General features: G+C 32.0%; 3 protein-coding genes across 6 annotated transcripts in view; 2 read left to right on the top strand and 1 right to left on the bottom strand.

The window, feature by feature from the left end:
* LOC108745511 (serine/threonine-protein kinase D3) overlaps positions 1 to 5,085 on the top strand; it is a 30,306-nt gene extending 25,221 nt beyond the window's left edge. For 2 of the 3 annotated variants that reach the window (XM_018481686.1, XM_018481688.1), the window contains 12 exons: positions 864 to 1,148; positions 1,234 to 1,365; positions 1,473 to 1,678; positions 1,819 to 2,098; positions 2,183 to 2,337; positions 2,441 to 2,502; positions 2,601 to 2,730; positions 2,850 to 2,982; positions 3,148 to 3,327; positions 3,542 to 4,294; positions 4,428 to 4,513; positions 4,596 to 5,085. In XM_018481686.1, the coding sequence (XP_018337188.1) occupies positions 864 to 1,148; positions 1,234 to 1,365; positions 1,473 to 1,678; positions 1,819 to 2,098; positions 2,183 to 2,337; positions 2,441 to 2,502; positions 2,601 to 2,730; positions 2,850 to 2,982; positions 3,148 to 3,327; positions 3,542 to 4,294; positions 4,428 to 4,513; positions 4,596 to 4,709 (2,516 nt within the window). In that variant the 3' untranslated portion in view covers positions 4,710 to 5,085. Of the gene's footprint in view, positions 1 to 87; positions 195 to 863; positions 1,149 to 1,233; positions 1,366 to 1,472; positions 1,679 to 1,818; positions 2,099 to 2,182; positions 2,338 to 2,440; positions 2,503 to 2,600; positions 2,731 to 2,849; positions 2,983 to 3,147; positions 3,328 to 3,541; positions 4,295 to 4,427; positions 4,514 to 4,595 lie in introns of those variants that run through there. The other variant, XM_018481687.1, reaches the window with a different exon arrangement.
* A 1,581-nt stretch (positions 5,086 to 6,666) lies between these two features.
* On the top strand, positions 6,667 to 9,775 carry LOC108745656. Of its 2 annotated transcripts, none has more exons than XM_018481957.1 (4): positions 6,667 to 8,471; positions 8,578 to 8,812; positions 8,924 to 9,451; positions 9,562 to 9,775. In XM_018481957.1, exons 1-4 carry the CDS (start codon positions 8,359 to 8,361, stop codon positions 9,703 to 9,705), a joined length of 1,020 nt encoding a protein of 339 aa, XP_018337459.1. In that variant the 5' UTR covers positions 6,667 to 8,358; the 3' UTR covers positions 9,706 to 9,775. The 2 variants fall into 2 exon arrangements, with proteins under 2 accessions (XP_018337459.1, XP_018337458.1); XM_018481956.1 differs by having other exon boundaries at positions 8,539 to 8,812.
* A 523-nt stretch (positions 9,776 to 10,298) lies between these two features.
* LOC108745445 (dihydroxyacetone phosphate acyltransferase) lies at positions 10,299 to 13,467 on the bottom strand. The gene is made up of 6 exons (XM_018481605.1): positions 12,877 to 13,467; positions 12,224 to 12,634; positions 11,631 to 12,144; positions 11,164 to 11,444; positions 10,737 to 10,990; positions 10,299 to 10,660 (listed from the first exon to the last, which is right to left on the bottom strand). Exons 1-6 carry the CDS (start codon positions 13,166 to 13,168, stop codon positions 10,325 to 10,327), a joined length of 2,088 nt encoding a protein of 695 aa, XP_018337107.1. The 5' UTR covers positions 13,169 to 13,467; the 3' UTR covers positions 10,299 to 10,324.
* Between the last annotated feature and the right edge of the window lie 1,678 nt (positions 13,468 to 15,145).

Here is a 15,145-nt window from a genome sequence, read left to right as displayed (position 1 = left end):
TCTCTCTCTCTCTCTCTCTCTCTCTCTCTCTCTCTCTCTCCCCCTGTCCCCCCTTCCCCCTGCTTTCTCTCTCTCTCTTTTTACTTTTTCCTCGCTTCGCGAGAATTCGCATAGAACGCACCGGGCGTGTTGCACAGGTCGATTACGAAACTCCTTGTACACCGAATAAGCCACATTATAGAGGATACTTTGACGTAAGGAGATTATCGCGTTGGGACGCTTCACGCATGTCATTCAGAGCGATGAATGATTCACTTACATGGGAAAAAAATCAGCCAGCGTGGAAATCGTGAATAAGAGGCTCCTTCGCCAATGACTCTTTGACATTACGGCAGAAAGAGAGAGAGGGGATAATGAGTGATTTAATTATTTTTACATACAAATGATTATAATATACTGAACACATTTGTTTAGTTATTTTTATAATCCTCTCTCGTAATTAATTTATTTTTTCATTATTCCAGATATTTATTTATACATCTGATATACATCTGGCTCATTTTTTTTATCTTGGTGCTCTAAAAATATAAATCCTTTATTCACTGTTTCTCTTATAATTCTTAAATATATATTATAAATTATAAATTTTCTACTGTAAAGAGTAAAAATAAATCTTAATTAATTTTAATAGAACAAGAATTTTTCATACAGTACAGATTATTCCAGCATCATTTGCAGCAACATTGTAACATTTCAAAAATATTACGTCAACATTGCAATGTTTCAACAGTATTGGAATAATACTGCAAATGTTACTGCAAACTTCTATATTATATAGCCAAAAAGTTAAAATATATTACTAATTTTTAGATTTTATAGTTTTAATCTATGTATTTATATATGAATTCGTGTATACATTACAGGAAAAAATTCGCAAAGTATCATGGAGGGGGCAGAAGTGACATTTTTATTCCAGTTTGGTCTGATACGTGACACTGTCACGGTCGACAGCAGCACGCTTACTCTTAAGGCCCTGAAAGATCTTGCCTGTGATTTTATAAACACCAAGTGTCCGGAGCACGGATTGAATCATCTGTTTGAAAGATTAATTTTATTCAAGCACGATTACAATTCCACAAATGTTTTGCAGTTGGTTACAAATGCTACGGAAGTAATTGACGAGACACTAGTAGAAATTGTGTTGACTGGTAAGAAAAGCTTGTTTGTTGTTCAAATTTTGATTTTTTATATAAGATATGTATAGTTATAAAAAAAAATTGTTTGACATTTTAGCACAAGTGCCAAGCGAATATGTTCCCATTCGACCTCATACCTTAGCAGTGCATTCCTACAAGGTACCAACATTTTGCGATTTTTGTGGTGAAATGCTATTTGGGCTTGTTCGACAAGGTCTCAAATGTGAAGGTAAATTTATGATAAATATTTTATAATTTTTACTAAATCAAACATGTATATTTTTTTATCCACTTTGTCATCTAACAGTAATAAAATGCTTATTTAATTTTTAATAGGTTGTGGTATGAACTATCACAAAAGATGCGTCATTAAAGTACCGAACAACTGTTCACAAGATGCAAGTCAAAGACGGCGTAGTTCAGCTATGCTGAATGTTCCAAGATCGCCAAGTCAGGGTTCCACTAGCAGCCTGACAAGCAATACCGATGATAATCACAGTTCAAATAGTACACTTAACACAAGCCAAAATAATAGTACATTGGTATGAGCGAAAGTATATAATTTGATTTTAATTTAATGTATACACATTGGAAACAAATAAATACGGCTTGATATTTTTCTTATTCTTTTTTATTTGCGAAATTCTTCGTGTGTCTGAATAAAATGTATACTGTCTTGTAGGCAATACCAAGTATAATGGCACCAAAACAGTCCTCTTCGCCGATATTAGGAGGACGGCCCGTTTGGGTGGAGCGAGAGCTCGCAACGCGAATAAAAATTCCGCACACATTTGTAGTACACACATATACACGCCCAACCGTATGTGGGTACTGTAAAAAATTGCTAAAGGGTATATTTAAACAAGGCCTTCAATGTAAAGATTGTAAATACAATACGCACAAAAAATGTATGGATAAAATACCAAAAGACTGTACTGGAGAAAATCCACGAGATAATATAGGTAGAATATTTTGTATATAGATTCATAGACAATTTGTTTTTTGTTCGTACATACATATATAATAAATTAAAAATGCTTCCCTAGGCGAATACACAGATAGCGGTGTTGGCAGTGAACTAGAAACCAAATGTGATATTAGAAATGAGGAAGCTGATGCTGACAGTGACACAGAATCGTCGCCTCCAACACAAGATACATCGTTCATAAATAATGAAAATAAAATATCCAATTATTATGCAGTAAGTTATTTGTTCTCTTTCTAATGAATGATTTTGGAATTGCGAAAAATAAAAATGTAATTTTTAGAAAAAGTTTTACAACATTGAAATTATGTGATTACAGGATCATGCACGATATAATGATGACATTGCTTATGATGAAAGTCAAAAATCACGACGGTCAAGGTAAGTTTCTATACAATTACAATTTGATTTTCATTTTAAAATTTATATTTGTCTCTCATTTTTCTAATATCATGCTTTCTTTTTTTTCATTAAAAAAGCTGTAATTCTACACCAAGTAACAACATTCCATTAATGCGAATAGTACAAAGTGTGAAACATACTAAGAAACGTGGATCTAAAGTATTAAAAGAAGGTTGGATGGTACATTTCACAAATCGCGATCCAGTCGTGAGTATTCATAGAAACACTGAAAATTATATAATTATTCTAATATTTTCTGCTATCATTTAAATTACTGTGAATATTAATGTATAGACTTAAATGAAATTATTTATCAATCTTTTCAGAAAAAAAAACATTATTGGCGACTTGACACAAAAGCTATAACACTATTCCAAAGTGAGAATGGTTCTAAATATTACAAGGAGATACCATTAGCTGAAATTTCAGCAATTGAAACTGCTAAAACACCTTGTTCATGTGCGTTCTTGTTTGTAAACGGATTAGAAGTTATTTCTAATATTAGTTATTATCAGTTTTAAGTGTATTTTTTTCTTTCCTTCCTTTTTAAGATTTTACGTGTCAGATCCAATAAGCTTTTCTGAGTTGAACTTTTTTACACACTTTGCGTACTTTATATTGTAGATATAATGCATTGCTTTGAGCTAAAAACTGCCAATGCCGATTACTATGTCGGGGAGGATCCATCATATGGAGATAATTGCGGCCAAGTCTCTCCTCCCGAAAGTGGTATCGGAGCTCACATAGCTAGATCGTGGGAAACTACTATTAGACAAGCACTTATGCCTGTAACTGTGTCGACTAGTATGTATATTTAGTTTGCTATCGTGACACTGTGCAAAATAATAACACGAGATATTTTTTACGCCTTTTATTAGTTTATATTTTACATTTTTTAAATTATTTAATACAATATTTTGTGTTAAGATATCATTTTTGTTTTTTAGAGATAAATGATACAGAAAGCATTGTGTGTGTTGAAACGAATTATTGAAATGAATGTGTTTGTGTGTTATAGATCAAGAAGAACCTGAAATTACTGAACCTGAGGAAAACGTTACCGATATGTCACAATTATATCAGATCTTCCCAGATGAAGTTTTAGGATCCGGACAATTCGGCATAGTTTACGGAGGTGTTCATCGCAAGAGCGGCCGTGCGGTGGCCATAAAAGTCATCGATAAATTACGTTTTCCTACCAAGCAGGAAGCCCAACTGAAAAACGAAGTAGCGATCTTGCAAAATCTGTCGCATAGCGGAGTGGTAAATTTGGAACGTATGTTTGAAACAACAGAGCGGATATTCGTAGTAATGGAGAAGCTGAAGGGCGATATGTTGGAAATGATTTTGAGCTCCGAAAAAGGACGACTCAGCGAACGAATAACCAAATTCCTCGTGACGCAAATTCTAGTTGCATTGAAACATCTTCACAGCAAGAACATCGTGCACTGCGATCTGAAGCCGGAGAACGTGTTACTGAGCAGTGACACGGACTTCACCCAGGTGAAATTATGCGATTTTGGATTCGCGCGGATAATTGGCGAGAAAAGCTTTCGGAGAAGTGTCGTCGGCACGCCGGCGTATCTAGCACCGGAAGTTTTGCGAAATAAAGGCTATAATCGGTCCTTAGATATGTGGAGCGTTGGCGTAATTATATACGTGTCATTAAGCGGCACCTTCCCCTTTAATGAAGAAGAGGACATTAATGAACAGATTCAGAATGCTGCCTTTATGTATCCGCCAACCCCGTGGAAGGAAATTTCAAGCGATGGTGATTAACATTTCTATTATTTCTCTGCAAATTATTTTTGTGATATAATATTAGCATGTAAAAATATCACGTTTTTTTTTTTCAATTAGTATGAACCTATACATTCCTTTCATATTATTTCCTTATCTTTCAGCTATTGATTTAATCAATAATCTTCTGCAAGTTAAGCAGAGGAAGAGATATACCGTAGATAGAAGTTTGCAACACGTGTGGTTACAAGTAAGCATTATTTTTATACCTCAATCGATTATTTTTGTTTTATTGATTGCGTGATTATTATTAAAAAATTATTTTTTCTAAGGATTATCAAACGTGGTGTGACTTGAGGAAATTGGAGCAGAAAGTTGGCTATCGCTACTTGACTCACGAAAGTGATGACGCACGTTGGATGGCGTACAGTAATCACGAGACATGACAGAACTGTACGCCTGTTTTGAACATCGAGGCATTACCGACTTCCTTGTCACTGCACAAAGGCTGGGCTCGATATGCTCGAGCCACTCTACGACGATTTATTCGTGCCTGACTCAGTAAAAGTACGTGAAAACTAGTACAACTTTGTCTTTCGGGCGATATCCCGAATATGTCATTCTCCGTTTTAGAATAGAATTGGCATTGGCATTCTGAATTTGCATTTCGGGATACTGCTATTCCAAAATATTTACTAACATTATTAAACATTCTGAAAACTTCCATAACGTTAACATTCCTACAAAGTGGTCCTAGCACAAAAGGATTTTGATTCGCGGTATATATGTAGTGATAAATAAAAATAATAAGCGAAAAATGATCTACAGACATCTAATGTTTGTTAAATATGTAGAAATACCGCGTTTGTGTTTAATAGATTTTTAACCAATTCCATTTTAAATACCTACTTTAAATGTTATTTGTAGAGAATGTCTATTTGAATCTGCTATTTAAACTATGTTATAACAATGTAGACATTTTTATTACTTTGATTTTACATTATATTTAGGATAATGTTATTTTATAAAACATTTTAGATATTTTATAAATTTATTATTAATTTTTATCAGCTCTTTTTGGGGTGACTTTATATTTTATTGGTATAATTTACTTTTTAATATAATAATAATAATTTTAAATTTATTCCTATGTATTAACATATAACTTGTAATTTGCAGTCCATACGTAGCTGAAAACTTTAGTTGCACTTATAGCAAATTAATAGTGAATATAACTTACCCATGCAATAAAATGCTGTTTTCGCATAAATTGTTTTAAATTAGTTTATTTTTATATATATTTTTGTATGTAAATTAATATATTTTTTATTTTAAATTTAAATTATTAAATTATTAATAGATATAATTAATGAAATTTAATATAGTTTAATAATTATATGTGATTAATTTAGTATTACAAATTATTTAAACATTTATGAAGGAAAAGCTAAATTTTTGAATATCAATCAATTTTTTAAAGTTTTATGTATGGGTATAAATATATAATCACTGATATATATCTTATATTGCAGAATACTGCAATATAAATTGAATATCAATCGAAAGGAATATAAAAGTTGATCAAATAATATATGTTACGATAATTTAAATGTTTTGGTGTCTGTTAACAGCTTTACAAATTATATGATAATTTGGATCTGTTTTAAATATTTGAAAAAAAAGATCATTTGCAATTCTTAAAGATTTTTTTCGAAATTAAGACTTGCGTACATGTTAAAAATTATGAGGTTAATTCCAAGAAATAGATGTTTTATATAAAAAAAATATAATCATATTATTAAGTTAAAGTATATGTTAATACATGTTAATTTTTAAAGTACAGTAAAAAGCACAAAATGATGATATGTATATGGTATCTCAATTTTTGTTAGCAACGATTTGGTAAACCTCTATATTATTTATAATCTAAGCTTTATAGCTTTAAAAAAAAATATATATATATATATATCGTTTTTTCATTGCGATAACATTAGAATGTCGTTGAATGAAATGGATATACTTAAATGCGGTGGTTACGTATTCTCTTTATAAAATTTGCTTATCAATGATATGGAATAATGATTGTGTCAATAGTCAATACGAGAGAAATGAGGTTGACTTAGATTAACAAGCTAGAAAATGAATATTATATGCGAGAGAACTTATAAAAATTATTAAGATAGTGCAAGAAAGGTTTGTCATATTCATTAAATAAACTCGAAAATGAAATTATATAAGCTCGAAGCTATTTTTATTAATTCAAATATAAGTATATTATTCTCTATTTAGAAAAAAAACATTTTTAATATCCTTTTAAAAAATTTATGTCCATTTGTCTGTTTAACTCAAAATTTAATACAAAAAATTTAATAAAGAATTTAATGTAAAAAAAATGATGAAGCTTTTGCACTAGCCTAATAATTGATTTATTCATATGAATATGTTTAAAATATTTCGTAGATAGTTGAGATAAAGAGGTGCAATCTTTCCGGAGGAAATATTTCTATATTTAATAACTATATAAAGAGAATATATTCGATTTCGAATAGTATTGGATCATAAATTGGCAAATACCCTTAAAAATGCGGCCTATACCTTTAATAACCTTTATAAGTAGTGTAGAAAATCGTTTCTCATTTTATATCGTGTAATGCAATAGTGCGATTTTTATGTTCCTTAAGAACAGAGTAAATATTATATATCCAATGAGGATATCACAATGCGAAATGACGATAAAAACATAGAGATAATCGATATACTTGTAACATAAGAGATATATATACATATATATATAAGCGCGTGCGTCAAAAGGCGCGTTAATTGTTATATTTTATAATAACTTTTAAAAAGTTTATCGTAACCTTACTCGTAGAATATCGTAGATCAATGTCTTATGCGCATATTGTACGCACCTATAATTAAGAAGAGTCTACTTACGCTATGCAAATATAATCTCTTAAATCGTGCGTATGCGCTCAACCTCGTACTCATGGAAAACGCATTTACAATACTCGATGCATTTAATGCCAGGCATTTAAATGTTCTTCCCGCATAAGAGGAAGAAAAATACTCCAATGTGTGTAGGAACAAATGCTGTAATTGTAATCTCTTATACTTACCATCGCGCTAATTTTATGCTTTTACGCATTCGTGGTTGGAAGGCAGGATATATCATATATATAAAGCAACATATAATAAAAAGAGTTTTATTAACTCTCATGTAATTGCACGCAAATTCGATTTACAATTCCATACTTTAAAAGAACTTGGTACTTTCTGAACCAAGAAAGCGATGTATCGTGCAGTTAGATAATGCGTATGTTACTTAATCTGATATCTTGAGATCTAAAAAAACCGTTACCGCAAACATCTTGAACAATATATGTACAAGAGATTGTCGGCTTATGTACTTAGTGCCAGATGAAAGTCTCGATTTATATATTCTTTTTGTGGTAATAGTAATAAAAGATAATCAAGCGCCAGCATGTTCATATTCATGTATGAGCACGTTTCTCTTCGTAACGCGTTAAATTGAACGGAGAAGAAGATGGCTTTTCAGTGCCACATGTCAGTTTTGATATTAAATTAATTTGTACATCGCTCTAAGCCTTCTATCCGAAAATGGTACCAATAAACGGAATTTGCCTTACTCATCCTGAAAATGACTACATTACTGCTACATTATTTATTCCCCGCGAATGTATTCCCTAAAATCTGTCTTGGAAAATCACATTTCCATCAATGTCATGAGAGAAAAACAAATCATGACAAATTGAATTAGCATCATGCGAGATAAATCGTAGAAAAGAAAGAGACATAAGGAAGTGGCCTTTTCTGTAACAAGTTTCCGACGTGTGAGCATCATCAGCCGTTTCGTTCTCTTTAATCCTAACAGAACATCTCTACTGGAAATAATGGTGTCTCTTCGCGCGTGTCACCTGCAGCATATCCATGCCCGACACCGGACAGTTTCTGAATTACAGATACGCAGTAGAGACTCGGAGAAGTTCACGTTATATACTTGATTAGTGACAAGAATGAGATGCGTTTCGCCCGCGAGATAACGTGCAATAATAAGTAACATTATATCCAAATATGTTTGTGCGCGGCGCGTTTTGCGCTCTGTGTACCATAATACTTTTCCTTAACGTTATTGTAGCGGAATGGGTGGACATGCCGCAATTCTCGGACGAAACAAAGGTTTACAGGTAAGTTAGTTACATCACTTAGTTCTCTGGATCACTCTAGATTAATATCACTTGTATACTCTTTAAGGATACCTTCTGTACAGCACAATCAGTTTTATAAATTTAGACGAGGCGACACGGACAACATTAACTTTCCCGGTAATCAACGAAATGGTAGCCAAGCTTATCGTCGTCAGGTCAAAGTCACATATGCGATGCATAATAAGACAGAGATTAAGAAGATAAATTCTGTCTTGGTATCAACAACGCCGGTAAATCTATTTCCTGATCAAATCATCGATAATTTCGCAGATATCGATACAACGATTCGCACTGCAACGATCACTGATGCTGTGACTGAGGTAACGGAAAAACATTCACGGGATAAAGAACTGAAATTAATAAACAAACCATGTACAAACAAAATAATTTATTTTTTTTATTAGACATTGTAAATATTTTAAATGTTTTAGAATAAATTAAACAAACAAGATCGACTTAATAAGAACGATATGATGTCACTAACAAAGGATACAATGGTTAACACACTTACGACTCAACCACCACCAAATACCAAACAAAAAACGTCGCAAGATAAATATGACAATGACACATCTAATCGGGATGATGGTATATTCCAATACTTGCCCATAGACATACTCAAAAGTGTTCACCATATTTTGCAATCGCAACCAGCGTCGATCGAAGGAAAACTTTACTTTCTTAAAACGATCGAGAAAACATTGATGTCAGAGATAGGTAAGATTTGCCCGCACATTTTGTCCGTACGTTATCGAAACGCGGAAAGTTTTTATATGTTATACTCATCAACAGAATCTCGCCTTACCACTACTATGGCACCAAGTCGCAAAATAAGAGGTGTCGAGTATTATGGGCACGATGATCACGAAGATCATTCTTTAGGATTCCCTTCAATAGAAGGCACACTGATGGCCATATCATTCCTCACGTTTGCAGTTTATCTTGTTCGATTAGTTATGGTAAGGAATGTTCCTCGAGATGCTGATCTCCCGACTAGAATTATTACTAACTGTAAAATTGCACTCTACTTTCTTTGACGTGTGTATTACTGAAGATAAAATCATTGCAGCTTCTCCTCCGGAATATTAACACACCTACGACCACTACAACCGCCGCTACAGTGTTTCTTGGCAAAAGAAAACGATCCACCGATCTCGACGATGACACCGCTAGGATACTTAATAACATTAACAGTTTCGTTCCTGATTTTTAAAATGTAATATAAAATAGTGTATTATTGGTAGTGGGAATAACTGGAAAATGAATGATTCTATATGAAAAAATATGTCGAAAATATATGACAAAATTTTTTCATACGAAACTTTATATATTTCCGAGAAAATCAATTCTAAAACTAAAAATGAGAGATTTGAAAACTTTGTACACATATGTACTCGTAGAAAAAAATTAAAAATTATATAACTTGAATAATTAGCGATTTCTCGAATTTCAATCAACAAAGCTTTGTATGAAAAAATCGGATATCTTTTATCTGTTCTGTTTTGTTTTCCTCCATATAAGATTATTCCTTTCCCGATTGTGCCACCAATAATGACATACCCTGCTTGTCTACAGCTCATGAAATTAAAGCGAAATGTACTATCGATGTATCGACACATATATCTTACAGTTAAAATCGCATTATTGTTATTAATTTAATGCTATTATTAATACACTGAAAAAAAAATTTGTTTAACTAACTAAACACATTTAGTTTGCAGATTTGGTTAATTCAACAAATTTTATTTAATTGAATTTAACCGTAATCTGCTTAACATTGAACAATTTGTTAATCAGACTATGTATCAAATTCATTGTTTCATGAGAAACTGTTATAACTTAGCTTGTACATCCATCAATGATGTTGAAATAATTAAAGGAAACGCATCGACGTAGATTTCCGTTGGATGACGTAATGGTAATTCGAGCAATGCTCCGATGAGATACGTCAATTTTGCTTTATCCGTTCGATAGGTATTGGTATGTTTCTGATATGCAACGATACCTTGCGATAATAAGCTAGACCATGCTGTGTTCTGCAGATCAAGAGATAAACAGTAGGGATGTTGACACCGGTCTTTAGTCTCGAATATTAATCTTTCCACTTCTTTCTGCGTTTCAACAAGAATTGTCCGATCCGTGAGTTCGACTGACGTTCTTTCCGTCCACTAAAAGGGAAGAAATATACAAATGTTTAATGTATCTCTTATTAGAGTTAGTTTCGTTTAGATAAATTTTTCTTACCTCAGATAATAAAATACATATTATATATGTAACGTCTATGAATGGTAATATAATGTTATGCAAGATGGAAAACAGTTTGGTATTATTTCCTATAAAAATTAAATCATTCACTATATGCAAGCAGTTCTGTGATATCAATACATTTAACGACTTTTCCCATTCTATTTTAATTAAAGCTTTGTCTTCAATCGGTCGCATCGCTAATTCTGTGCTAAATAATCTTCTTAAAAATTCATACCGTTCCAAAGCTACTTCTGCAAATAAAATATATGAGATTGATAAAAGAACTATAAGAAATATAAATAAAGTAATTCTTTCCAATCTGTTATAGTTGCATGGAAAGGAAACAATAATTACTTTTTTATATTTTACTATTACATCAGTAATTAAATAAAATATTATAGCTGTTAATGTTTACAATCATTACCAGTTTCAATGCCATTCTCTCCTATCGTTGCAGTTATAAAAGCTATTTCCGCTAAAAAAACCAAGATCGGATTGCTATAAATAGCAATATTAATGGCAGGTACCGCTATTTGTAAAGTCTGTTCAGACAGAGGATATCCTTTAATATTTGAATAATTTAACTGCTTCATTCTTTTATGTTTTTGTTTGATTTTTAACGTATTTGATGAATCAAGCACTATTAACTCATCATGCGGTTTTAAAGATTCTAATATTTCCTGTTTAATCATATCGTTATCAATACTGCAACAAATTATGCATAATGTAGAATTCTGAAGATATATATAAACAGATATTTATGTCTATAGCTTATATAACTAAAATAATAGGCGAGATTATATAAAAACTAAGAATGAATAATGCATGTTGCACATGCAGATTAATTACAACTCCAAGCTATTTATATATTGTACAAAGTTTAATACTTACGTTTCAGTTCCATACATTAAGGCTTTCAACGACTTAGTAATAAAGCTCTTAAACCATTGATAATCTTGGATCAATAAATCGAGTGTATATGGTTCTTTCGGTTTCGTTTGAATTTTTTCATTAAGGAGCAAAGCTATAATATTGATTGGCATAAGTACAGTATTCTTCTTGTGTGATTCTATTATAAGATAAGCTATATTCTCCACAACTGATGATGGAATTTTGAAGGAAGGTTGTAAAATTTTTTTTTGTCGATATGCCTTATCCACGAATCGACTGGCAGATATTGGCTCCCCGATGTTAAAGAAAATGCGTCCATGAGAAAAAGGTTTCTGTAGAATGGAGAGTGACCGAAAAAGTCGAGCTGTACTTTCTTTCGGCTTCGGGACTCCTAGCATTTCATAAACAAATAATAATTCTTCCGGTGGGCGTTCATAATTAATACTCATAGGTACAAAATATATGTCGGGCACATCACCTTGAAGCAAACTTTCTATAATGATAGATAAAAGACCTGTGAAAGATTGATATGAGATTTCAATATCGGTTCCCTTTCATAATTTGAGATTATTTAAAAATCTTTTCTTACCTACCGTATTTCGGTATCGTACTCTTCTGACTACGACTCCGTGTACCCTCGATAAAAAATTCTATCGCCCTATCGCTGTGACTAACGATAGTATTAACGTATGATCGAAAAATTTGCTTGTACAATAAATCATTTGAGAAACTGCGTCTTATATAAAATGCTCCAGTTTTTCGCAGTAGTTCTCCCACTATTTTCATATTATAAAAATCCATGCCAGCTGCGATATTCGGCAGTGCCATGTCATAAGAAAAAAGAATATATGACAACAGAATAAAATCCAAGTAACTTCTGTGCGATGGAACATAGATATACTGTGCTTGAGATATTCGTGTTTCTTTTTTTAAGTTAGAAAGCATGATTTCATTTATGTAAATCTGCGAGAACATTCTCTTCATAGCTTTCGTAATAAAAATACCTGAAATTACCAAACATATTATAAGACATTTAGCAAGAAATAAATATGCTAATATTCATCAATCATTGAATTAGAAGTACTATTTTATTTTATCTTACTGAGGCAAAAAAATACAAAACATTATTTGGTAAAAAATTATAGACTTTCTTAACAATAATTCTTAAAAAAACATGAGAAAATAAAATAATAAGTATGCAGTACATTTGGAATTAGAATTAGAACAATATTTATTCAAACTATACCTATCCAACGAACAGTCGCCAAATCTGCTTTACTAGCCATCTCATTTATCATGGCACGAGCATTATTTTCAACATCTTTAACTCCAACACCTGTAGTCTTTGCTATTGTATCGATAGCAGCTTTGACTTGTTTGTCTTGCAAGACAGCTTGCATGATCCTCTCTCTATCATAGACTGAATCCGGTGGCAACATATGTGGTAATGCCGGATCCATAGGCCGTGTCGCCCACAAAAAGTCACAATCCCTTCGTCTATCCTCGAGCATATCGACAAACTTAGTGTTACGCTCCATCTCTAGATTTATCAATGAGATACCTCGTAGATTTGTTATTCAATGCACTTCAATATTTGAATAAGACAAGTCAAATCCTAATTAGCTTGACTCTGTCACTTTTATGAGTACATCGAAAGCTTCCGACCGTCAGATTCATTTCAAATCTCATGTGATGTAAAACTTCATTCTTATATAAGATATCGCAAGTAGATATCTCTTATACGCTGTTTTGTAAACAAAGCAGTAAGATAATTTCAAAGTTTCGAACAATCGATTAAACAAACGACAAAATAGCTTCGGAAAACTACATGTGTAAGTTAATGTTACAAATTGAGAGAAGTTTTCCTCTTTTTCTTTTCCGTCACACCTATTTTTTTGGAGAGATAGACATTATCCTTCATTAGCTATTATTAAACTATCACTATCTTGAAATTCCTCGATGCTCCGTAATCATGCTTTCCCATTTAATATCTGCACTTAGAACAAAACAGATAATCAAATTAGATATTAGAGAGACAAGGAGACAGGATAAATATAGTACAAAGGCAAAGAAAAAAGTTCACTTACGAGGAACAGCTGGAACAAGCCCAATATCTGCTCTTTCTAGGTGCTCAAATTATACTAAAACCAGTGAAATACTGATTCAGCAGTCAAGGTTAGAAAACAACTTAGAAAACAACTTAGAAAACAAGTCCGGCACGATGCAGCGATGTGTCATGTATATATATATATATATATATATTACATTCGCACGATTTAATAAACAATTCAATAAATAATCCGGAATCCCCCAGAGTTTATCCTTGACGTTGTGTAACACTCCGGTGCGTTAATTAGGCACGTTAATAGGAGCAACAGGAACACGCGCGAAGTTAGGCGCATAGAGGCATGTGCCATCACTTTATGAGTCTGTTCCTTTTCTCCCGCCCCATCTAAAGGCGTGTTCAAATTTCCATTTAGATGCTCCCTAGTCAGGTCATCCTTGTCTAATGTTCGATAAACAACAAGAATGGAGTGACAACTGGGTAATAATTGGGTGGGATTGAGTTCTATCTGAACTCAGCATAAGTGAACATTTTTAGAATTTTTTAGAATTCTTTATATAACTTTTCAGAATTGTTTTATAAGTTTCAGAATTCTTCACAATTTTATAACTTTTTCGAAAATTTCTCAGATATTTTTTATACTAATTGGAACTTCAGAAGTTCTGAGAAAATCTTTTCTAGACTTTTTCATGTGAGTTCTGAAATCCCGGAAAAAAAAAATTGTTTCATACTTAATTATACATAAAACATTTTTTCCCGGAATATCTTTAAGATTTCTCATTCTATAATTTTCGAAGAAAACTTATAAAATTGAAAAAATTTAAGGTACTTTTATTTCAATTATAAAATAAGTCAAATTCTCTTAAAAAAAAATAATAAGAATTTTTTTCACCGGAGCTCAGAATGTTTACTGCATATAAAATGAGATAGAATATATTCGAGCGTTGTGCGGAAAAAAAGAGCAAGATACAGGTGCAAAAAGAGTTGCAAATAATACAAACAAGTTTTGTATTGCAGATCTCTCGAATGTTGGCGACATTGCTTGCTTCAATAGAATTTTTAAATTATTTCAAGCAAGCGTTCGTTTTTACATCCATCCACCAGTGAGATTATTTTTAAACAACAAAAAAATACATACACGAAAGGAAAAAAGACAAAGCTCTCATGCGACAAAGCACGTTGGAAGGAAAGACAGAAAAAATTATATATTTTTATTTAAACTTTAAACATTACAGAAACGTAATTCAAAAGGTAATTCGGTCAAAACCGTTAATTTGATCGGCTGTTATAGCAATATTATTTTTTAACACTAATAATGAAACAATCAATTAATTTGTTATGTTTATTTCTATCAATCCAGTCGAAAATAAAACTAAATTAAAGTAAATATGGATTATAATTTTGCATTCGATATAAATGTAATGCAAGACACAGTATATATTACATATTA

The sequence above is a fragment of the Trachymyrmex septentrionalis genome, unplaced genomic scaffold (assembly GCF_001594115.1).
Source record: "Trachymyrmex septentrionalis isolate Tsep2-gDNA-1 unplaced genomic scaffold, Tsep1.0 scaffold14, whole genome shotgun sequence".
Taxonomy (NCBI): Eukaryota; Metazoa; Arthropoda; class Insecta; order Hymenoptera; family Formicidae; genus Trachymyrmex; species Trachymyrmex septentrionalis.
Note: the sequence above shows the minus strand (reverse complement) of the source record. Positions and strands in the feature narration are given on the sequence as shown.

Excerpts from the sequence above, each read along its gene's own strand:
- LOC108745656 (XM_018481956.1), top strand. The coding sequence starts at position 8,359 with ATGTTTGTGCGCGGCGCGTTTTGCGCTCTGTGTACCATAATACTTTTC. Across the intron at positions 8,813-8,923 it reads TCACTGATGCTGTGACTGAG|AATAAATTAAACAAACAAGA; the intron begins GTAACGGAAAAA and ends TAAATGTTTTAG. Across the intron at positions 9,452-9,561 it reads ATCTTGTTCGATTAGTTATG|CTTCTCCTCCGGAATATTAA; the intron begins GTAAGGAATGTT and ends AAATCATTGCAG.
- LOC108745445 (XM_018481605.1), bottom strand. The coding sequence starts at position 13,168 with ATGGAGCGTAACACTAAGTTTGTCGATATGCTCGAGGATAGACGAAGG. Across the intron at positions 12,145-12,223 it reads GAGTACGATACCGAAATACG|GTCTTTTATCTATCATTATA; the intron begins GTAGGTAAGAAA and ends AATCTTTCACAG. Across the intron at positions 10,991-11,163 it reads AGAGAATGGCATTGAAACTG|AAGTAGCTTTGGAACGGTAT; the intron begins GTAATGATTGTA and ends TTTTATTTGCAG.